This window comes from Dendropsophus ebraccatus, chromosome 12, assembly GCF_027789765.1.
Source record: "Dendropsophus ebraccatus isolate aDenEbr1 chromosome 12, aDenEbr1.pat, whole genome shotgun sequence".
Lineage (NCBI taxonomy): Eukaryota > Metazoa > Chordata > Amphibia > Anura > Hylidae > Dendropsophus > Dendropsophus ebraccatus.
Genome location: NC_091465.1, coordinates 43,483,709 through 43,508,077, shown reverse-complemented (window position 1 = coordinate 43,508,077; position 24,369 = coordinate 43,483,709). Strand labels below are relative to the sequence as shown.

At 41.8% G+C, this 24,369-nt stretch overlaps 1 protein-coding gene and 2 long non-coding RNA genes across 6 annotated transcripts in view; 1 reads left to right on the top strand and 2 right to left on the bottom strand.

The window, feature by feature from the left end:
- Positions 1-991: 991 nt before the first annotated feature.
- LOC138768970 (uncharacterized) lies at positions 992-10,472 on the bottom strand. The gene is made up of 2 exons (XR_011359192.1): positions 10,364-10,472; positions 992-2,937 (listed from the first exon to the last, which is right to left on the bottom strand). It is a non-coding gene; the product is annotated as an uncharacterized lncRNA (long non-coding RNA).
- A 169-nt stretch (positions 10,473-10,641) lies between these two features.
- SCN2B (sodium voltage-gated channel beta subunit 2) overlaps positions 10,642-24,369 on the top strand; it is a 31,956-nt gene continuing 18,228 nt past the window's right edge. For both annotated transcript variants that reach the window (XM_069947071.1, XM_069947072.1), the window contains exons 1-2: positions 10,642-10,830; positions 19,407-19,570. In XM_069947071.1, the coding sequence (XP_069803172.1) occupies positions 10,764-10,830; positions 19,407-19,570 (231 nt within the window). In that variant the 5' untranslated portion in view covers positions 10,642-10,763. The remainder of the gene's footprint in view (positions 10,831-19,406; positions 19,571-24,369) is intronic.
- Positions 14,004-24,369, bottom strand: part of LOC138768969 (uncharacterized) — a 36,884-nt gene continuing 26,518 nt past the window's right edge. Inside the window, exon 3 of one of the 3 annotated variants that reach the window (XR_011359190.1) lies at positions 14,004-14,245. This is a non-coding gene — a long non-coding RNA (uncharacterized lncRNA). Of the gene's footprint in view, positions 14,246-21,363; positions 21,446-23,858; positions 23,969-24,369 lie in introns of those variants that run through there. The other 2 variants (XR_011359191.1, XR_011359189.1) reach the window with 2 other exon arrangements.

Genomic DNA, 24,369 nt, shown 5'->3' with positions numbered 1-24,369 from the left:
GTGGCTGCTGAAGTTGGATAAAGCCCTAAGGCTATGTGGAAATCATGGATATAGTCATTGGCTGTATCCATGTTTTCCAGACAACCTTAGAGCTTTATCCAAGTTCAGCAGCCCCCGATAATCAAATGCCGAACGTTCGGGTTCAGGTGGACTCAAACCCAAACCCGGTTCACTCATCTCTATAACAAAAAACAGTTCATCTAATGTGTCCTGTCCATATGCCCATAGACTTTTAGTTGCCAGATGTATACCAAAAGTGATTCTGGGCTATACCATTTTATAATATTGGATTTCAGATACTATAAGGAAAACATACTCACCTGCTCCAGCACCTACTGCTAGGTCCCAGTTGTTCTTGGCTGTTCGCCTCCTCTTATCACAGTTTTTTGGTGCAGAATATGCCCACTCCAGTAATTACCTGCCAAGGTGGGTGACCATAGCAGGCAATAGGGTCAGGGTTATTTATCTACGTGACAGACTAAAGTACAACCTGTGGATCTTTTATGTTACTTTTTGCAATGCTGTAATAAAAAACAAAACAAATAAAACATGCCATATGAATAGTCAGATGTCTTAATACCTGCATGCTTAGAACTAATAGATCTCTAATAGTTTATCGTCTATAGTTTAGTTCACATACTTCTGCCTGGCTGTGGACTGTGGTGTGTTCTTTCCGTTATTTATAGCCGCCTGTATTGTATCTCTTTATGTTTAAGGTCCCCGCCCTGACAGATTTTTTCCGCTCTTCCCTCTGACGTCTCACAGGGTACCAGGCTAAAGGTCAGTTCAGTTCTTTCACTTTTAGGACAATGCTATTGTTTAGGGCTGTGGAGTCTTTTTGTGGTTTGTTTTTCATTTGATTGAGCCAACATTGTAACTAAATGACACAATGATTGAATGCAAACTCTTGTTTGTAGCCATAGCAACGCAGTTTTGTGCAGATAAGTCAATGTTTAGACTCACAAACAATGAGATAAAATACACTGACATCTCGTATGAGTGCTATAGCTTTATTTGATGTTTTATCAGATTTTGTTATAACTGGTACAAAGTAGGCGACTTAACATTGCATGTATTATCCTAGATTTAAAAAAAAACACATCCAGAAGTTTTTTTTTCCAGAAAAAAAACTTTTTCCCTTTTTTGAGCCGTGCTCTAAGTGCTTTTCTCTTATAGACTCAAAAGAGTTTTCCTGTCTGAAAAATGGATGTGTAAAAGTATGCTTTAAAAAGTCATATATTTATATTTGTAATAAGAAAATGGCCAGAGAAAAAAAGCTACAAAAAAATGCATGTACTAAAATACACTATTTTGGAAAAACATGAGGAAAAATGCATCAAACAATGCATGAAGCGATTTTTAACTCCTTACTGATAGTCTAAAAAAAACATGTAACAAGTGCAGCAATCTTTTTTTTTTTTTTTACTTGCATTGGTAGATTAAAGGGGTATTCTCAGCTGCCAAACGTACCCCTCTTCATGCTCCTGGTGGGCAGCACTGTGATCCTCTGCTCTGCATTCTGCTGTTCTGTTGAGCTCTGCTATTTTAGAACTCTCTTGACAGCTTCACGGGCTAGGGGCTGTCATTGTGAAGATGGATTACCCCTCATAAGGTGGCCATGTGTGCTCTGAGATACCCAACAGCCACTCCCTTCAGAGCAGAATAGTAAGAGACTGAGTCATCAGCCCGGCCACTGCTGATAATACAGAGAGGTGGTCAGTAAACTAGACTACTAGCTGTAAACATTATTTTGGGATATTGGTAGGTCATTTCATATGCTGAGACATTTTGGTGCACTGGGGTGGGGCTACCATCCTCAGTGCATCAATCTGCACCTGCTGAAAAATATAAGCAGAGGGCCACCCCAATATTCACTAGGAGGAGCAAGCTGGCCAGGCCAGACCAACATCCTGGCGTTGGTTTTTAAATGTAGCCGAGTGGCATTAGTGTCAGCCATAGGTGTGAGGTGCAGAAGCCCCTTTCTCTCCTTGTCCGTGTTTTACTTTTCTCCCTTTTCTGAGTGCTAGCACTCCCCTTGTAAGACCCATGTGACCCCAATTAGCAGGAAGCACCTGTTCACACAAGTACCTCCTATTCCTCCCATTCTACCTCAGGTGCAGTGGCGAGTGGTAAGACCTTGTTGCTTGGCGGCAGCTTTCTCCACCGGTGGTGCCTGCTGGGTTTGGGGGGGCCCTTGGGGTTTGGTCCTGTGACAGTGGGGCCTCCCTTCCCTGCTTGCGCTCGCTTTGCGGAGTTAGCGGTCGCTGACCGACACAGTGTTGATTTAGTGTAGGGACTCAACCAGGGGACCTGCGCGTGATACATGAGGCAATATGATTTGATCAAATTATATACCAACATCCTGGTGTTGGTTTTTAAATGTAGCCGAGAGGCATTAGTGTCAGCCATAGGTGTGAGGTGCAGCAGCTCCTTTCTCTCCATGTCCGTATTATTTGGATAATGTATACTGTAATTTGGGCATATGGAGGTATTATGTAGATATTGTATGTAGCATTATTTGGCATTGTAAGAAGGATATATATATATATTCCATTATGGGAGTATTTTTAAACACTAGTATTGAACAAATGTGTATGACTCTTCATTGTCTACAGTTCTTTAGGTGCACATAGAACAATAATAAAACACCAGGCAGAGGAGCATAAAAGAAATCCAAACAGGTGTTCTTCATGTGTCTGGGACACCCAGAGCCTGCACTTGGTGATAAAACCTACAAAGAGGCGGCTGTACAGGAAGCCATTGTGTTCTCGAATGTATTCAATGTGCAATGATATCTGGGAAATATATAGCGTAGGTGGGATTGTGTAGGTGTTTGTACAAGGTACCACTGTCTATAGCATATAGTACACTATAAGAAGGGTGACAACAGAATGTACTATATAGGATAATACCCAACTCTTGCCAGTCCTGGGGAATCTAAAAGTTGAAGAAAAGATATTGTTATGTAGACTGTATTCAACACACAAACACTATACAATAAGAAATGAAAATTTACACAAATTACACAATACACAATAATGGTGTATACAAATAACATTTATTTCTTTTATGCCTAGCTTCCGGGAGTTGGGACTGAGCATAAAACATGGATTTTTTTTAAGTTGCCACTAGAGATGAGCGAACCTCGAGCATGGTCAAGTCCATCCGAACCTGAACTTTCGGCATTTGATTAGCGGTGGCTGCTGAAGTTGGATAAAGCCCTAAGGCTATGTGGAAAACATTGATTTAGTCATTGGCTGTATCCATGTTTTCCAGACAACCTTAGAGCTTTATCCAACTTCAGCAGCCCCCCGCTAATCAAATACCGAACGTTCGGGGTCGGATCGACTCGAACCTGAACCCGATTCGCTCATCTCTAGTTGCCACCCTACCAGAGACTGCCAGGCACAGCATCACAGAGCATTGCCCGGCAGCTATAAGGTACTGGGGCCATCTTACTCTCCCTAAGGGTGCGTTCACACGTACAGGATCTGCAGCAGATTTGATGGCCCAGAGTTACTTTGCATTGAATCTGCAACTTCAAATCTGCTGCAGATCCTGTACGTGTGAACGCACCCTAAGGGAGGTGATCGTTTCCCTGTAAATCCCACCACAAGTGTATTTTTCTTGCTAATCTCCTGGATGGAGCTGTGACCATGAGTAAGTGATGACAGGCACACAACTTTATTAGCATTTTCTTTAGATTTTTTGGGCTGTTTAACTGTGAGGTCTCTGTGGACTATGCACAGGCACTTACTCGTCCCTTGTGGTTTACTCACATTATGTTTGGAAAGAAATGAAATATCCACTTGTCTGAACAAGCCCCAGGACTGCAGTATTTAGGAAGCTGTTAATTAACTCTAAAAACACAAAATACTCCCCATTATCTAGTTGTGTCTGGTTAGTAAAACCTACGGAATGCAACACATTTATCATCCATCGTATGTTGGAAAAGTATTGTAACTGTGTCAGAATACAAGCAGGACAATGAGGCCCCATGTTAGTAAGGCAAAGACTGCACACTGTGAGAGTGTAATGGGCACAAAGCACACCCGTGTCTCTAGGGAAATCGTAACACCCAATTTATGCAAAGGAACAGCAAGATGGAGAGGTATAAAACAGGACCATCTAAAATAGTTGTTTCATGGGGCATTCAAGCCGACAGTCCTCCACAATCAGACACTAAAGGCTCTATTACATGAAACGATTATCGGACATATTTGGCCGATATCCTCCATTACAGCCAATAGTCATCTGGTGTAATGCTGCATTTACTCGAAGCGATAATTTGCCCAATCGATCGTTTAACAATTTTGAAGCAACAATTTGGTTTTTATAACGATCAGCGTTTAGATGAATAAATCGTTAGAAAAATCGTTAGAAAAATCGTTATTGCAATAGTTTTTAAGATCGTTTTTAAGATGTTTACATGAAGCAATCTGCAAATTTTTTGCGAACGATGAACGACGATTTCAGAACATGTTAAAAGATCAAAATGAACGATTTTTTGCTCGTCGCTTGATCGTTTGCTGTGTTTACACGGAACGATTATCGCTCAAATGTGATCGTTACTGCGAAAATTCGAGCGATAATCGTTCCGTGTAAACGCAGCATAATAGAAGACAATGATCAGCCGGCATGAACGATGTCGGCTGATCGTTGTCTATTGTTGTCTTTCAACATGTTGAAAGACAAACGACTATGATAGCAGCGATCTGCTACCGTCGCTCCCTGTAATAGGAGTGGCGGCAGCAGACCGCTGCTATCCTCTATGGGTTGCCTGGACAATCCAGCAATCGCCCAGGCAGCCCCCCTGGCTCTTACCCGCTCGCTGCCAATGCATGCAATAGCGGCGGCAGCAAGCAGGGATCGAGGAGCAGGCAAGCAAGTGCTGACAGCGCTCATTTGCAGATTATTAAAGCCAAAGCCAGACACAGACTATTTAGATAATACAGGTCATAAAGGAAAGACTGAGATGTCTCCTTTTTTTTCAAAGCCATTCCTGGCTTTGGCTTCAATAATCTGCCAGATAAATCTGGCTGTGTAAGCACCATTATTCTCTAATCTGTGGACAGGTGAATCCAGAGCATATGCCATCGATGTCTGTTCAGCTTGGTGCCAACACCCAGCACACTCATTGACAAGCTGTTTGGCAGAGCTACGAAACAGTGAACAGAGGTTCAGTAACCTAGCACAGCCAGTACCCAACAAGCAGAGTTTTCTGCCTTTTACTCTGTTCACTGTATAGTATGTGTGCCACGGCTCTATGGAACAGCAGTTTTGTTCCCAGTCTGACACAGTGCTCTATGCTGCCACCTCTGTCCGTGACAGGAACTGTCCAGAGCAGGACCATATCCCCATGGAAAACCTCTCCTACTCTAGACAGTTCCTTACACAGACTAGAGGTGGCAGCACAGAGCAGTGGTAGATTGGAAAGAAAACTCCACCTCCTGCAGGACATACAGCAGCTGATAAGTACTTAAAGACTTTAGTTTTTTTTTTTTTTTTTTAAGTAGAAATTACTTACAAATCAGTATAACTTTCTGACACCAATTGATTTAATTTTTTTTCCATCTCCGGAGTACCCCTTTAAAGGTAAATTGGGCAATATCATATAAAACCAACATTTACAGAAGCTGGTGTTCTTTATCAAATGGACGATCAATTTAGTAGATATACACAATGAGTGAAAATCACTTTGTACAGACTTGATATTGTATACATCAGCAAAAAATGGAAACATGGTTAAAACACGGTGTCATCTTCTGATTGTAAATTCCCCTTAAAAACATATGTTCCGGAATGTAAATCATTAAGATATTGTACACCAGTCTAGACTGCAGTCCTCTCCATGTCACAGCCCATTGATTAGTTACATTTCTTGCTAATCCAGCACAGTGCTGAACCCATTTTCATTATTGTTCCCAAGAGAGCCTACAAACCAACATGCCCGTGTCTCCAGAGAGGACGTTCATTTCCTACTGTCTCCTATGCAATGCTCTTCCCTGTCTTGCCACTGTTATAACCCATAGTTATCCACCACTGATAGGAGGAATGGGCCCATAACCTATAATCATAACCTGGAGGGTCTAGTTATCAGAAAATACATAAGAACAAATAGAAAGACACAATGTAATAACTATTTTATACATTAAAGAATCGCATTATGTCTCCCTGTCATTTGTAAGGTATACTTCCAAGACAAGGAGGTCAGGTACTATTTCACAATCATCACATGCGGGTGAAACCTGTATAGGGTGTCAAGTGCTTGCACAATGTTAAACATCAGGTAATCCCTTTAACCAGGCACCTCCTCTGTGTCACTGGTGACTGCCATTAGTAAGACACCAATAGATCATTTTCAAGACCAACAAGGAGGCACATGGTGTTGGCAAAAGGGGAGTATGACTTAAAGGCCCCATACACCCTATAATATACTTGGCTATACCCTGACACTAACGGAGGATCTGTAGGTGCATGAGGCTCTCCCAAATGGAAATAGAGGTGGGGTGTGATGAAAAATCCCCGCCCAACCGCTTTGTTCTAGGAGACATAAGCTGCAGCCAGAGCCCTCCACATAGAGAGCACAGGATCGCTCGGTTGTGCCATATGTACCTGTGTATAGGGAGGACAGGAGAGATAACTGATGGCTGAACAATCGTTTGACTGTCAGTTATTGAAGTTGTATGGGGACCTTTAAAGGGGTTATCCAGCGTGGGGGCTATTTTTAGATGTGGGATCCCGCCTCCTTCACTGAGTGGCTGAGCGGACCTGAGGTGAGTGGACCGGGGAAGTGAGTGGACGTCCTTTCTTTCAGCCACCCCCTCCCGGCCACATCTAAAAATAGCCCCCACGCTGGATAACCCCTTTAAGGGGAACTCCACATAAGGAAAGCTGTGGGGTTCTGCCACACTGGTAGCTGATTGAAATCCAGGAAGTGAAGAAAACTGTCCTCTGTGCCAATCCACATTGTTTTCTGCTCCCTCTGCTCTCCCACCTTAAGAGACAAATATTCCATGCCTCTGTCCCACATTGTGTGTGTTTGCTGAGCACAGGCTGATGATGCAGACAGGGGGCAGGGTGTGATGTCACAGGAGGCTTGGCTGGATCCCCCAATCCCCTGAGTGATTCACCATCTCTGACCGGCCAGAAGCAGCTGCTGTAACTTCACTTGATTGTGCAAAACTCTGCAGTGAAATTAGGGCTGTACTCACACATGTCTTCACAAAAATGATGCAGTAACACAAGTAAATGATGCTGAATGGCAGAGAGCATGAGAGCCGGCACTGCCAATCCCACAAAAATTGAGGCATAAACAGTATATACCATGTATGATAATATAGGATAAAGTCCTAATTGTGGGTCTCAACCGCAAAGATAAAATATGCTTGATCATAATATGTGCGTGGAGATGAAAAACAAGAAAAATTTTACTAAGAAAGTTCTTTACTTTATTCCTATATTATCGTTATAGGTAGTAACAGTGCACTTGGTGGTGTTACAGATAGAAAATGACAGGTAGAGACATGCTGTGTGGGTGGGAACACAATGACATGATAAAGTACTGCAAATTATTTAGTAACACAATGAAACTGCAATGTGTGAACACAGCTTAGATGTAGCATTGCATTCTGGAATCGGTAGTATTGTGTACAACTGCTCAACCAGGAAGTACAGAAACACAATACAGAACAAAAACTGCCAGTAGTTTCAAAACTGGGTTAGACAGATAAGCAATGCTATATGCTACTGCAGCTAGTTTATTTATTTATTTATTGAAAGTGGAGGTGAGATTGTCTCGGCAGAATACCAGAGACTTGTAAAAGGACACCGGAGGAGCTTTTTAATGTTTTATATACACTTGCAACAACATAGATAATGTTTTCTCTATCTGGATAACCCCTTTAAGCCAATAAATTTTTGGTTTAAACCTAGACTATACAGTATAATTCAAGGCTATATTTACACAATATATATTTTTTACAAGAACAGCCATTGTTTTCAATTAAAACAATGGCCGTTCCTGTCATAGAAAAAATGGGTTGCAGTAAAGTCAATGCAAACAACAGCTGTTGTTCACACAGTGTATTGAACAATGGCCGTTGTTCGCTACAGCCATGGAAGTAATTGAAATGTCAATTATTTCCGCCCATTGTACATTGATTTCAATACAATTTTCAGTGCAACAACAGCTGTTGTTTGACACTCACTACAATGGTCGTTGGTTTTAAATGCCAAACAATGGCCATTGTTCTTACATTGTGTGAATATAGCCTAAAGCTATGTTCTTACACTGTAAAAATTTTATAATGGCTGTTATTTTAACCATGTGTAAACATAGCCTTAACCTGTAAAACAGTGCATGCATGCTCCTTATCGCATTCAAGTTGTACTTCATAAATACAATGGCAAAGAAAAGCACAGAGATTATCACCCAAAAAAAAATATGCCCCAAAGCAATGATAAATGTTCACCAAAGTTTACCCTATAGATATGTGCGTATGGCAAACGCACACCTTTGGTGTTTTTTTTTCATTGGAGTCTTTCTCTACTCTCTGGCATTTGTTTGGCTCTGTGGCAGTTTTCCAAAATGCAGCTTGCTTTGGTTTTGACGTTTTTTTTTTCTGCAAATTGGGGCGTTTCTCTCCCTAAAGTTCAATGGAATTTGTTCTGTCCGTCTCAAAAACGCTAAAGGCCAAAAAAAGTCTAAAAATGCCAGAAAAAAAACCAAGATAATCTTAAGCTGTATGTGAGCTGAGAAAAATTGCCAAAAATATCATGTAAGTAACGTGGAATTTTATACCTCCCTATTGCCTCCCAGCTAACATCTGGCTACAGTGTTGTTGTTGTTTTTTTAGCTAGAAAAATGCCATGCTTTAGAAGGTGTTTATTGATGTTTTTTTGCATCCAGCCAAGAGCAGCACATTTCTTAAATAGTCCTTATGCTAAGAAATAAAATAGAAAAAATAACGCCAAAAAAAAGCTGCCTGCAGTATTTCCTGCTCTTTGGTATTTTTTTCTAGCTTCTTCTAATTTTAGAATAAATTTCTATAGGCACTTTTATATCTGGTATTTTATCCCCCGCATTTTTTTTTTCAATATTATGCTGGTTTCACACATGGCGTTTTTTTGGAAACCTGTCACTGAAGTTTTTTTGCCAAAACCAGAAGTGGATCAAACAGAAAAGAGAAGTACAAGTTCTCCTTTTATATTTTCCATCCCACTTGAATCCACTTCTGGCTTTGGCACAAAAACGGCAGTGGTATTTTTCCAGAAACCTACCATTTGTGAAACCAGTCATGTGATATCAGGATTTCTTTTAACTATCTATTACTGCCAATATGCATTTAGGCATGGCAATTTCAGAAAACTGCAAACACACTGAAGAAGACCAAGCACAAAAACTTCTCCATTGACTCCTAACCAACAACTGGCCACAGCATTTTTATTTTCTATTATATATTGGTTAATAGTCAATTTTATTAATCGGAGTGATGGTCAACATTACACAGCCATGGGGGGCCAAATAGATACCCCTTCACTATATAATCACTCCCACCATCTAAAAATTCACCTTCTTTACATAAACTATAAGTAATATTACAGTTACAAAGTTGTAATACCACCCACAACCTGAGAACACGGGTGGTGCTGTTTTTAAGTTTCCATCCAGAATTCTGGTAAAACAGAGTGAGTGGCCCATATGGGAGCTATAGGAAACCTTGTCGCTTCTTATCCTGGTTTTACTTGAATTTTTTAACACCTCTAAGGAACAGGAGGACTCAAGGTCTAGGGGGTACATATCTTTACAATGTGTATAAGGGATGTGCCTGTTTTGAAAAAACGATGACCACACTTTTTCCTAAATGCATTACATTTGTGAAAACGCTCCGTTTGCAGTTCAGCTAAATAGAATTAATATTTCATGAACCTCAAACTGATAATTGATCCCTGGCCTTTCCAGGTATCCTGTGTATCACATAATCCACCAAGTACTAAAGAGACATTATAAATATAAAATTAAATAATAATTTATGTATGCTATGTGTAACATATATATATATATATATATATATATATATATATATATATAAAACAAGTATAACTATAAAAAAAAATCACTTTTTGGGAACATTTTTTGTCATGCCTAAGAATAACTAATGTGTATATAAATATATATATATTTTTTTTTTACATATTTATTATCCTCTGCCTTACTGGTAGATAACTTGCTGATCAGAATACTGGGAAAGCTGGGTGATCTGCTTTTTCATAGGTCTGCATACATCAGTCATTAGTAATGCGGTTAGCCTATGGAGTTACTAAATGATGCATAGGATGGTTTCAGAAAGACGATCCTCACCTAATATTACGACACAGTATAAGGATCTTGAGAGGTTTTACAAAAAACTCCTGCAAAATAGATGCAGAAGAGGAGAATTACTCACATACATTCATATACATTGCAGAGATTTGGTATATCCGTCTAATAAAAAGAGTAAATGGAAGTAAATTGAAAAGAAAGTAATTTTTTTTTTCTTTCCACCCTCCTGCATCATTCCAGGAAATCCAGCAACCATAAAAACAAGTGTTCCCACCACCCACCACCCCCAACCCTCCTGCATCTCTGCTGCAGCCAGAGATCCGGCCATATTGAGTTTACAGTTCTGTCAGAGCTGCACCATCGAGGGAAAATTACATTATATAAATAGATATATTCCAGGACACCAGCAGCCGGAGACCCCCCACACCCCTCCCAGGCCATGGGCAGGAGAGAGCGCCCAACACCCCCAGGGCTAAGCTTGGTAACACTGGCATTCAGCCTCCTGGGTAAGTTGTATGGCCAGTTCTGCATGCACAGCTGGGTATACATCTGCCGCAATGCACTTCCACCCTTCACACACTCCACGTTAACCCTTTCACTGCCACTTGGGGTAAATGACACCTATGTTTATAGCAGATAAATAAAAGCAAGCAAAAACATCATCACGATTACAAATGGCAAAAGGAATAAAAAATGCATCGGAATTGAGTGCACTGTATACTGTCACTTAGGGGGTGATAGGAAGATCCTCCTATAAAGAAATGCATATACTGTAGGATATTTACCAGTATGCATACGTCCCAAACCCTCATTATATGTCTGACCTAATTGTAGCAATAAGGATGCTAAAAATGATCGCTGCTTAGAGTATGGAGCTGAGGGAAGCAGAAGGGATTCCAGGGAGGATTAGTACAGACTGACAATAAATGAAGGCTGATGGGGAAAATATGGGCTAGAGACGGGAGAATTCTGCTTACCTGATGCAATTTCCTGGCACAAGTAGCATGGCTGTGAATACTAGAGGCTGTATACTGTATATATATAAGGTGCATTGGATCAAGGCCTATTGATATGAAGTGATTATTCATAACCAAATGTGAATGATGATAATAAGGAATCGCAATGATAACTGGATTGTGTAAAATATTGTACATCAAAATGTTGTTTAAGCTAAGAAAACGAACTGTCCTTAGCTAATATATACTCTACTGAACCGGTTATATCAGGCCACTTTAAGATTACAACATCCCAGTATATTTAGTAAGTGATCATACTGGGATCATATTGCTGTTGCAAACATGGTGATCACATATCGGCAATCGTACTGAATAAGTAAGTCCATTTGCTAGGACGGTATATACCAGGGGTAGGGAACCTTGGCTCTCTAGCTGTTGCAAAACTACAACTCCCATCATGCCCAGACAGCCAAAGCTTTAGCTGTCCGGGGATGATGGGAGTTGTAGTTTTGCAACAGCTGGAGAACCAAGGTTCCCTACCCCTGGTATATACAATATAGCATAACATTATAGTATTAGGTATAGACTAAGTACAGTACAAATAGGGTCTGATAGTAACAAGTTTCCCCTTCAGTGTATGCATATGACATACATGATGCCTAGTCCCATTACATCAGCATCTAAAAGAGACAACATGCTGCATCCAGTAAAACTATTCAACCCACCTTCTACCTTAATGCAGCCTGCCCCCACCCTCCCCCTGTTAACTTGACTCAGCAGAGTAGATATTGATCATATAATAATGGAGCACTGTGCAAGTTACCCTTGCCATTCCGATGTACAGAAGCGACTGCAGCACCGCAAGTCTCCACTAGGGGCCCCTTAACCCCCTCTTATACCGTTCACTCCGCAATGTGACCTACACAGTGCACCAGATGCTGGTCCAGGATATACCCGCAGTGCAGCAATCATAGAGGAGACAGAAGGGAGGGGTGGGAAAGGGGATACCTGCAAGAGAGGGTGAAAGAGTTGTTAGAGATACATGCAAGGCTGGGCAAAAGTTTCTGTATACATTTAGACCTATACATTTAGGTTGCTTCATAAAGATTATCGTTTCATTGGTAATTACAAATTTAGTACCTCCCGTATTCAATGTTATACAATGTCAGATGTTTTGCAGTTGTCGGAAATAGAATGAGAATGTTCTTATATATAAGCCTTATATACAGTCATTTTCAGTGACCGTACTGACATGAACTCCGATCTCAGATGCTAACAGTTCACATTCAATGCTAGCAAACCACATTAAAGGGATTTTCCATTTTTATATTAGTTAAGACTAATCACTATATAAATGAAAAGCTCTACAACTTTCCTATGTATCATAAGTGAAATGTAGTATTATGTTTTCCTTCTACTAGTACCCAGAGAGTAGTTTTAACTTACAAAAATAAATTGGAATATATGTTTGCTAGAAGTGAGTGAGAACACTGTTGTTGTAACCTAAAGAAGCCTCTATATAGTTAGTCCTCCTAGTGGATTCAAGTGAAGGGGATTCAACCATATCAGGTTTAGGCAATGCTTTGTGAGTGAAACAGCCTGGAAATTGCCAGACAGATTTGTGCGGCTACTGCTACAGTATGTATATACAGATGTCATTTAAACTTGATTAACATGTTAACTGATATTAACAATAAACTAATATTTAACAATAATTAAAAAAATATATATATATTTTTGGGGTCTCAGTTTTGTTTATAGGTGGCAAGAGATCAGAGGGGAACCTTGAGTTACCTTTCAGGCACAGAATGGATCCCCTGGGAGAGTTGACAGGCTCAGTTTTCATTCACAAAGTGTAGGCTCTCTTCTACACATAGTACTGGCTAAAATTCAGCCCTACTTCCTGTGCTCAGTCTTGTCTCTATTCCTAAAGACAGACAGAGCATAACAACAGACAGTGAACTGCAAATACAATGGAAGTAAGACCCCAAGTGACTTAGCTTAAAGGGGTAGTCCAAGAAAAAACAACTTGTCCCTTGTCCCCTATCCACAGGATAGGGGGCAAGTAAGAGATCATGGGGGTCCAACCTCCGAACCCCCCAGCGATCTCCGTATCGGCCCTTGGCTTCTGTGTTATGAATAGAGCCACGGATACAGCACGTGACCTATGGCTCTATTCATTCCTATGGAGGTGCCAGAGAGAGATGAGTAAGCACTCTTCCGGCTTACTCGGCTCTTTCCGGCGGCTATATTCATTCCTATGGAAGTGTTGAAGAGAGCCGAGTAAGCAGTCTTCCGGCACTTTTTAACTAACTTTTTAAAGACTATAAATTAGAAATTTTCTTGTGAGCCCTGCTGCTATTAGATGAGCATAAATTGTGTGAAAAGTTCATTTAAGTTAAAATTTCCTGCCTCATGGTTTGAGACAAGTCAAATGTTTAGTTGCCTAAACCAGGTAAAACTGTAACTGCTTCTCAGCTAAGAGCAGGACTAGCCATGTACATAGCCATATACAGAGGGCGCAACCTTTGAATATACACATAGGAGGAGATTTATCAAACATGGTGTACAGTGAAACTGGCTCAGTTGCCCCTAGCAACCAATCAGATTCCACATTTCATTCCTCACAGACTCCTTGAAAAATGAAAGGTGGAATCTGATTGGTTGCTAGCGGCAACTGAGCCAGTTTCACTGTACACCATGTTTGATAAATCTCCCCCATAGAGTATATTGTTGTAGCTTTTCATTTGTACAGTGATACAATGTTCGCTAAAACTTCTAATGCATTGACAATATTACTCCACAGACATTACATTACTTATCTTGTACTGTACTGCTTGTCATAAAGTCTGTCACGGCATTCACCTGCTGCAGACTTCCAGAGCTGACATCTCCCAGCATCTCTTGCTGGCTTTCTGTCTGCACAGAGTTTTTTTTCTCTTGGGAAGCTGAAGGCTATAGACACCTTTGACATAGAAAAAACATGTTAGTGGTAACGTTGAGTTAAAAAAGTGTTGCACTAAGTTTCAGCCTGCAATCTTCATTCCTTCATTTATTTTCAGAGCCGCTGATCTGCAGTTTTTAGACAGCTCCTAGTTTCACACTTTTCTCATGAGGATGTGTCCCTTCCAGTAATACATGCTGGATAAGGGATCTTTTTTCCCCTCTGTGCTGACAGACACTTATGCTGAGGAGTGTGTGATTTATCTATGGATGCTATGTGTACTCCGATGTACTGTACAGCCTATATCAGGGGTGGCAAACTGAAATACATCGTGGGCCAAAATAAAAAAATTAGACAAAGTCGTGGGCCAACCTTGATATGATATGATTAAACCCCTACCCACTTAATAGCCCCCCTCCCCCAATATTGTCCTATGTGGTAGCCAACCCAACCAAAATTGCCCCATATATTATCCAGCCCTCCCAATAGCGCCCAAATAGTAGCCAGCCCCCCAAGTGTCCCATATATTAGCCAGCCCTCCCCCATCATCTCTTTTATAGTAGCCAGCCCTCCCCTGTAGTCTCATATAGTAGCCAGCCATCCCCATAGTCTCTTTTATAGTAGCCAGCTCTCCCCTGTAGTCTCATATAGTAGCCAGCCCTCCCCATAGTCTCTTATATAGTAGCCAGTCCTCCCCATAGTCTTTTATATAGTATCCAGCCCTCCCCATAGTCTCTTATATAGTAGCCAGTCCTCCCCATAGTCTCTTTTATAGTAGCCAGCCCTCCGCTGTAGTCTCATATAGTAGCCAGCCCTCCCCTTAGTCTCTTATATAGTAGCCAGCCCTCCGCTGTAGTCTCATATAGTAGCCAGCCCTCCCCATAGTCTCTTATATAGTAGCCAGTCCTCCCTATAGTCTCTTTTATAGTAGCCAGCCCTCCCCTATAGTCTATAGGGGAGGGCTGGCTACTATATGAGACTCTTTTATATAGGATTCAGCCCTCCTCAATAGACTCTTATATAGCCAGCCCATAGAACAGTTGTTAAAGGGAACCTGTCACCTGTGGACAGTCCACTGAACTCACCCTACCCCTGGATACAGCTCCCCATACTTACCCCATCCCAACGGTCCCGCTCCTGATGTCGGTCCCGCCGCGGAGATACGGCTGCCCACTCCTCTTCTCATGTAAGTATGGGTGCCTTATCCAGGGGTAGGGTGGGTTCGGGGGGCTGTCCAGGGGTGACAGGTTGTCCCATTAGCTTGTACTTTTTTCTGTGGCACCAGAGGCCGGGGGAGGCACCCAGCATGTGTGTGATGATGTCACTACGCTGCAGACATCAGGACACTGTAAACATACTCCTAGGCAACAGAGTAAAAACTGCCTGTAGCCTACAAGATTATAGTATGGGCGGCCCGAGTAGCTGTCCAGACTACCCATATTATAATCTAATGCGATGGAGGGCCAGATGTAATTCAAACCCCTAATTGCCTGGTGGGCCAAAAAATAATGGCACCACGGGCCAGATTTGGCCCGTGGGCCAGAGTTTGACATGACTGGCCTATATAGTCCACCCTTTCCAACCTACAGAATGCCATGTGTAGTATGTCCCTCCATATCTACATTGTGATAAAGAATGACTTGAGTGATCTTTATTTTGCTGCTATCGCTACAGGCCCTATTACACGAAACGATTATCATCCGTACTCGGACGATATTGGCCAATAATCGTCTAGTTGATAGAAGGTAACGATCAGCCAACAAGAATAGCAGCGATATGCTGCCGTCACTCCGTGGAAGAGGAGCGGCAGCAGCAGGCCGCGGCTGTCCTCTATGGGCTGCCCCTGACGATCTAGTGATCACCCGGGCAGCCCCCCTGCACCTCGTTTGCTCCTCAATATCGCCCCGTGTAATAGGGGCTTAAGACAGAGAGATGGGAAGAGCTGTGAAATAGCCAGAAAATGTGTGCTGACAGCTGTCAGAAGTAGCAGGACAGCCAGTATGTAAAGGAGTTACACAGGATCTACAACACCTGTAGTTAAAGGCTACTATCAAAGTTGCTAAGTTTTGCATTTAGGAAAGAAGTTGTCAACAACAAAAAATGCCCCAAATTTATCAGGCTGCCGAACCCCACGCTGTCTGTTTTTTCCCACAACAACCAATCACAGCTTAGGTTTCATAGCTAAATGAGCTCTTGTAAAATGAAACCTCAGTGATTGGTTGTTGTGGGAAAAAACAGACATTGTAGGTTTCAGGGACCTTGCTTAATTTGAGCCATTAACTCCTTAAGGACTGGGCCTAAAATGGCCTTAAGGACCTGGCCAATTGTCACTTTTGCATTTTAGTTTTTTCCTCCTCGCCTTCTAAGACCCATAACTCTTTTATTTTTTCACCTACATGGCCATATGAGGGCTTGTTCTTTTCAGAAACAGGTGTACTTTGTAATGGTATCTTTCAATCTGCCATAAAAAATGAATGACAGAAACCCCAAAATATCATGTATGTGGTGATTTCGCAAATCTTGGGGGAGTTCCATGTTTACGTAATGCACTTGATGGTAAAACGTAGGTTTTCTAACAATTTACTATTTTTATTAGCAGTAAAACTTTTTTTTTTGCAAATAGGTATATTTAACCCCTTAGCAACCCATGACGTATCGGATACGTCATGGTGCCGCTCGGGGTGTTCAGAGCGGGGTCCTGCCGGGACCCCGCTCTGAACGGCGCTGATCCCGGCTGACACGTGCAGCCGGGCAGTGCCTCTATTAGCCGGCGTGGGTCCCGTTGCCGCGCCTGCTAATTAAGCCTCTAAGTGCAGCTGTCAAACCTGACAGCTGCACTTAGAGGCTTAGGTAAACACATCCCTGGTGTCTAGTGGGACGGATCTCCCCCCCGCGATGCGATCGCGGGGGGGAGATCCGTTCTTCTGCCCGTGCCGGGCCTCAGCGTCGGAATGACGCTGATCCCGGCTCGGCAATAGATTGCTATGGCCTGCAACAGGCCATAGTAATCTATGACCGATCTAATCGATCTTTGCTGTGTATATACACAGCATTGATCTCTATGAGAGATCAGTGCTGTCTATATACAAGTCCCCCAGGGGGGCTTCTAGTTACAGTAAAAAAAAAAAAGTAAAAAAGTGTTTTTATTAATAAAAAATCCCCTCCCCTAATAAAAGTCCAAATCACCCCCCTTTTCCCATTTTATAAATATAAATTAATAAATAAATAAATAAACATATTTAGTATCGCCGCGCGCGTAATCGCCTGAACTATTAATTAATCACATTCCTGATCTCGCACGGTAAACGGCGTCAGCGCAAAAAATTCCAAAGTGCAAAATTGCGCATTTTTGGTCGCATCAAATCCAGAAAAAATGTAATAAAAAACGATCAAAAAGTCGTATATGCGCAATCAAGGTACCGATAGAAAGAACACATCATGGCGCAAAAACTGACACCTCACACAGACCCATAGACCAAAGGATAAAAGCGCTATAAGCCTGGGAATGGAGCGATTTTAAGGAACGTATATTTGTTAACAATGGTTTGAATTTTTTACAGGCCATCCTATACAATATAAGTTATACATGTTATATATCATAGTAATCGTAACGACTTGAGGAACATGCATAACAAGTCAGTTTTACCACAGGACGGACGGCGTAAATGCAAAACTCCCCGAAATCAAAACAAATTCGTTTTTTTTTCAATTTGACAGCGCAAATGATTTTTTTCCGGTTTCGCAGCATATGTTATGGAAAAATAATGCCTGTCATTGCAAAGTACAATTGGTTTCGCAAAAAATAAGCGCTCATATACGTCTCTAGGTGAAAAAATGCAAGCGCTATGGACTTTTAAACTTAAAATGGAATAAGCAAAAGCGCAAAAACGAAAATAGGCTTTGACCTTAAGGGGTTAAAATGGCCCTATTGTGACTCATATAACACTTCTATTTTTTCACCTCCGGGGTCATATGGGGCATAATTTTTTGCGCCATGATCTCTAGTTTTTATTAGTAACATTTTTTGTAGATCAGATAAAAAATTTTATACAAAAAATGTAATTTAAAAAAAGCAATCTCTGCGTTTTTTTTACCGCTTTTTGTTCACACTGTTCACCGTGCGAGAGCAATATTGTTTTATTTTAATAGATCGGGCGATTACGCACGCTACGGTGTATTATATGTTAATTAACTTGATTACTTTTATCTGTTTTATTTGTAAAATGGGAAGGGGTAATTTTTTTCTACACTGTTTGGGTATGTTCACACTCAGGAAAACAGGCGGAATTCCGCGACGGAAAGTTGATCCCGCCTGTCTCAGTGTCCCATAGCCTGTCTATGGGAGAGCATGCGCTCCTCTGCAGCCTCCGCTCTCTGCTCAAAAAAGTGACTGAGCATGGCGGGATTCTGCTGCGGATCTCTCCGAATTCCGCCATATTTGCTCAGTGTGAACATACTCTTAGGGGACTTTTACATTATTACATCAGTGTAATCTGTGATCCCTTCTGATAGAGCCTGCCTGTGGCCTGTGGCAGATGATAAGGAGGAGGCTGTTGGGAATGCATGTCTATTGAATTAAACTAAAAGAAAGGTGACACCAGTAGATAGAGAAGACAATAGATGAGGCTCACAGCTCAGCACTTTTGGTACAATTTTTTAATGTTGAGGACAAGTTCCTGCTTGCAGATAGTAAATCACTGATTAGTCATAAGAAACTTCACAAACTGCATCACTAAACTCTCCAAAGGTTTTAAGGTTTAACTCTGTATGGGTAAATTTACATAAGGCAGAATTCAGACGGGTGCAAATATTTCTGCAACAAATCTGCTGTGTGTGAACATACCATAATATCACGTTTTTACACATTGAGAATCCGGTCAGTCAACTATCATTCTTGAACACTTTAACCAGAAGTCTATATGCATGTTATTTCCCAACAAATACAAGACCAGCCCAGTAAACCCACAAGGACATGAGTGTTGCATCCATTGTTCCTCCCAAACACATGGCTGTACCATGATTTTTCTGAAATGGCTTTGTCCAGGAAATTCTAGACTCTAAAATACTATTTGGCTTTATAAGCCTTCATAGGACCTAGTAGACTATATGTCACCCATCCTGTTCTAACTGTAATGACTTCCAGTGATATATTGATATGACACTAATGGTTGTATGTGCTCAGTTTGTGCATCCGGGATGGAGATCACTGTGCCTGCGATTATTTATGCTCTTAATGGCTCCGACATACGACTGCCCTGCAACTTCAACTCATGCTACAAGATGGACACCAAGCAGTTCTCCATGAACTGGACGTATCGGGAATGTGACAACTGTACTGAAGAGACGGTGAGAGATGGTGTGGATCACTGTGAATTTACTGGGTCATCTGTGTAAAATGCGTCTGTGCCAATCCATTGTCCTCCAGTATGTCCTCATTCTTATGTGTCACCAGTATGTATCAGGATTCACACATGTCTCTATGGAGTACAAACCATCTGTGAGAGCCATAAACACACCATGTGCACAACCACAACGGTATTTTGTGTATTTCTATGTCATTCCTGTAACTGTCTTATTTTTTTTTTCTATCAAAAAGTTTTCCTATAGTTTAAAGTTTGCATGTATTGCATACATACTATTGGCTAATGCTATTATGCCCAAGCCTAGATTTAAAGGGGTAGTCTCACTTTAGCAAGTCACCATCTATCCACAGAACAGCAGATGGGTGGGCACCCTTAGCACTGAGACCCTCGCCAATCTTGAGATTTTTGGTGAACTACGTCCCCAAATGAATGGAGTGGGACACTGATACCTCGTCTTTAATAGTCAGTACTGGTCTATAAAGATTATTTATGGGGACTTGACAGTCCTATCATTTAACAGAATATATATATATATATATTCACCCTTAGGCTATGTTCACACAACGTAAGTTGTGTATTAATCAACGGTATACATGGTATACACTCCGGCCGGGATCGCTAGAGGCGCCACAAAAAAACTGACATGTCAGCTTTCTGCGGCCGCTATTCATTAAATAGGGGCCATAGAGAACCTGTCAGTGCACACAATGAAGCATGGCGCTAAATGCGCATGTGGGCGCGTTCTGTGACCTGGACAGAATGGCCGGTGTTTCACACCATGTGAACATGGCCTTAAAGCGTACCTCCAATTGTGAATCACTTTGTATAAATGCATACAATACAAGCTCACTTTGTAGTATATCTTATTAGAGGCAAATGCTTCCTTCTCCGCTTCATTCATTGATAAATCCCTAAGGGGAATTCATAGAGCAGAAAAAGGTGGACTTTCAGCTTCACTAAGAGATCAGGTTATACTGCCCACAGAAGTCTATGAAAAGAGGAGGGGTGACAGCGAGGATGAAGTAAGTGCAGTGATGGGACAGAAACACAGACCAAGACACTGCAGGCTTACTGTCTCACCCCAGTGCTGGATTTACAGTTTACACTGCTCAATACTGCTCTATAATGTCCTCAATCTGACTCAATCTGATTCTAATCCCCAAAGAATTTCTTGCTTAAAAATACTTAGAAATATGCCCTTGTGTAACCACTTACAAGCTATGTCTGAGCTAAAATGATCCCCTGCATGGGCACCATTATAGTGTGCCGTGCTCACCCCCGGACACAGGGGCAGCAGACCTTTAGTAGAACTAGTGTAAGGTGCAGGGTGCGGTGAGTCCCACTTAAACAATGCTTAACTTTACTTGAAAATATCTTCAGTGCAATACAAAAAATATAAGTGCTTGGTACTTAGTGCAATTAATAGTAGTAGATATCACAACAGTAGCCTGAGGGGAAGTAAAGTATAGGAATCTGTAGCAGTAAATAGGGGCCAGGTAGGAGGCCCTTGCCTAATTAGTCTTGTTGTCTGCCGAGATGTGTGTGAAGGTAAATCAGAGGAACTCCTCGTACTCACGTTGAGATAACTCTTTTTTATCTCACCCCCTTCTGCCTCTCAATTTTGGTGACCGCCCTGATAGGTAGTATAAGTCCCAGGCCTCTGTCTCTGGGTGAAGCTAACTAGTAGAAGCGTTCCTACGTAGTCATGCATAGTCAGTAGAGAGCGACTTACTTGCATCTGTGCTCTACTGCAGATCAACCTTACTCAAGGGGGTGAATGTCCTGAAGTGGGAATCCATGGCGTTGGCAAGGGGGTTACTCCTGTAACTCCAGTTACCCCAGGGTTGGGTTCATGACACTGGAAAAACTGAAACGTGTTATCTCTTCCTCAGCTAGACCACAACTCAACACACCTCCTCACTGGCCTAGAGCCTAGAGCTAGAACTGACTAACTGAGCTACACAGGAAGTGGACTGAGAGTGTGTGTAGCAAGCTAAACCTTCTTTCCTAAACTGCAGCTGTGCACAGGGGAAGTGAGACACCTAGTGGCTGGAGTAGGGCACAGAAGCTACTGTGGCACCTGACAGAACTAGTTTTACCTGGGTGTGCAAAGACAGAAGACCCAACCGTAGTGGGACACTACATAGTGTCCAGAAGATTGGTAGATGAGCTTTCTAAAGATTCATATAATGTTAAATTTAAAAAACAATGTAAACCATAGATGACAATCGTACAGATACTGTAATGACAAACATTTGTAGTTGTCACTCATGAAGGTGATCAAATATTACAAGTAGCTGATTAGAATGTAACAAATTAGAGACAAGCCTATTACCAATAGCAATACCAAAAACAGGAATATGAGTACTTACATATATAACCTCTCTACAAGGTACTACTTATGTCTATGATTTGTTTGTACCCATTGGTGCCCTTTTTGGTCTCCAGACAACAGCAACAGTCATTGTGCAACCTGGGACAATAGTAAAGGCCCTTTTACACAGATTGATCGCTGGGCACAAGCACATGTGAATTCCTAGAATTGCTCATTAATGACAATTGGCCCATGTAAAGAGAACAGCTGATTGATCCCATTCAGCTCATCGTTGTCAGACGCACATCCCCCTGTGTAAACAGGTGATGAACAGTAGACAATGATGTGCTGAGTGAGTTGCACAAACAATGCATTTATTAATTAATCAGATCGTGTGGACCCAACAAAAGAGCAAAAGTATCAGAGAGCCTTAAAGGGGTAGTTCAGCACAAGTGTTGCCAGAAAGTGAAAGATTTGTAAAATACTCTTATTAAAGGATAACTCCCGCGCTAAGGAAAAAAAACCAAAAACCTGTGTACCTTCTGATTTCTAGTCTTGTTCTTCATTTCTTCCTTGCTTCCTGGTTTCAGCTTCCCATGATGCACTTTGGCTGCTGTGACAAGCTAGCCCCCTGCTGTGACACAGCAAGTGCCTGCCCCTCCATTCACTACAACTCCCATCATACACTAAACATGACCCCCTCTCTCGCTCTCCTCAGTCAGGCTGCTATATACACACACTGAAGCTGCACACACATACTGTCACCTCACTGTAGTGTACATTACATTCTGCAGGATGGCCGTCCCTAATTAGGTCAGGGCAGCAGGGGAGAGATAAGACGGGGTCTGGGTAGCTGACATGCCGGGAGTGAGGAGAAAGATAAGCAAGTGACATGACTCACTCACTCACTGAGTCCACTCGGCAGCAGAAGGGAGTATGGGGGAGGGGGTCAGTCAAGAGTCATTATTGAGTTGCAGAATGTCAGATGGCTTATAGTTGCTCAACCAATGGGAGCTGAGCAAGCCGAGTCACCTGACCAGGCAGGGGAGGGGGAGGCTGGTGTAACAGGACCTAGACCAGCCCTCCTGCTGATGACACATCGTCACTAGAAGGAGCTGATAGAGGAGCCTGGTGACGACAGTAATTAGGTATGAAGGAGTTTCTTACACTTCCTGGGGGGGGGGGGTTGAGGGGGGAAAAGATAGGGAAGGAGGACAGACAGACAGTATATTACAGTGTTATATAACTTTGTAAAGTGCTTCAATTACTGGAAAAAAGTTTTTCATGGGAGTTGTCCTTTAAAACACCAAGTTTTCCTGCATGAAGTGATGTATTCTTTCCAGTCTGGGGAGCAGGAGAGGATTTGTGTGGGGATTTGCTACCTCTCTGGATAGTTCCTGTCAGGGACAGAGGTGGCAGCAGAGAACGCTGTGTCAGACTGGAGAGAATACACCACTTCCTGCATGACATACAGCAGCTGATAAGTACTGGAAGACTGGAGATTTAAAAAGATTTTTTATTTTTTTTGCTGAATTACCCCTTTAAGAAAGAATTGATAGAGATTCTAAAGTTTTCCAAGCACATTAGTTAAATGTTATCTGAACCCAATAGTTTTACTGGAACTGACTGATTTTCTAATATGTACAGTTGAAACTAGAAGTTAACATACACTATATAAAAAATACCTATGCGTGAGAGAGAGAGAGATTTTTATTACTTTCTGCAAAAGATTTTTATTACTTTCTGCAAAAGATTACATACACTAAGATTACAATTTGGGACAGCCCATGTGATGATGTCATGCCTTTGGAAACTTTGCTAACATCTAAGTTAATAAGAGACACATCATCAGTAGGTTCCAAAGACATGACATCATCATATGGGCTGTCCCAAATTGTTTAAAGCGACTCTGTACCCACAATCTGACCCCCCCCCCCAAAACCACTTGTACCTTCGGATAGCTGCTTTTAATTCAAGATCTGTCCTGGGGTCCGTTTGGCGTTAAAAATTTTCTCTCGTTATTCTGCCATTTGGCGAATATAAATGATGTTGGTAATCCTAATTGACCTAAAACAGGAAAGGTTTATTCTGATTTCATGTATAAGTGTCTTTTTTATATAATGTATGTAAACTTCTGGTTTCAACTCTACGTGGGTATCCTGGCTTTCCTTTAAAGTCAGAAAACATTTCAATGCACCTGATTCATTGCCCTCACAGGAAATAAGTTTTCGATAAGGTCTGGTTGTGGCATATAACCTTCTCTCTTTTAAGAACACATGCATGAATATTGGGGGGGGGGGGGGGGGTCTTTTTTCAACTTTCCTTAATCTTGAATGAACAAAAATGCTAGTGCTTACTATTCTCCCATCAAGCTATCATCTATGGCTTAGGCATGTGCAACCTTCCCTGGGACCTCCCATCTAACACTCTTTGCCTCTCCCCTCCTTTAACTGATTGCTTGCCAAATT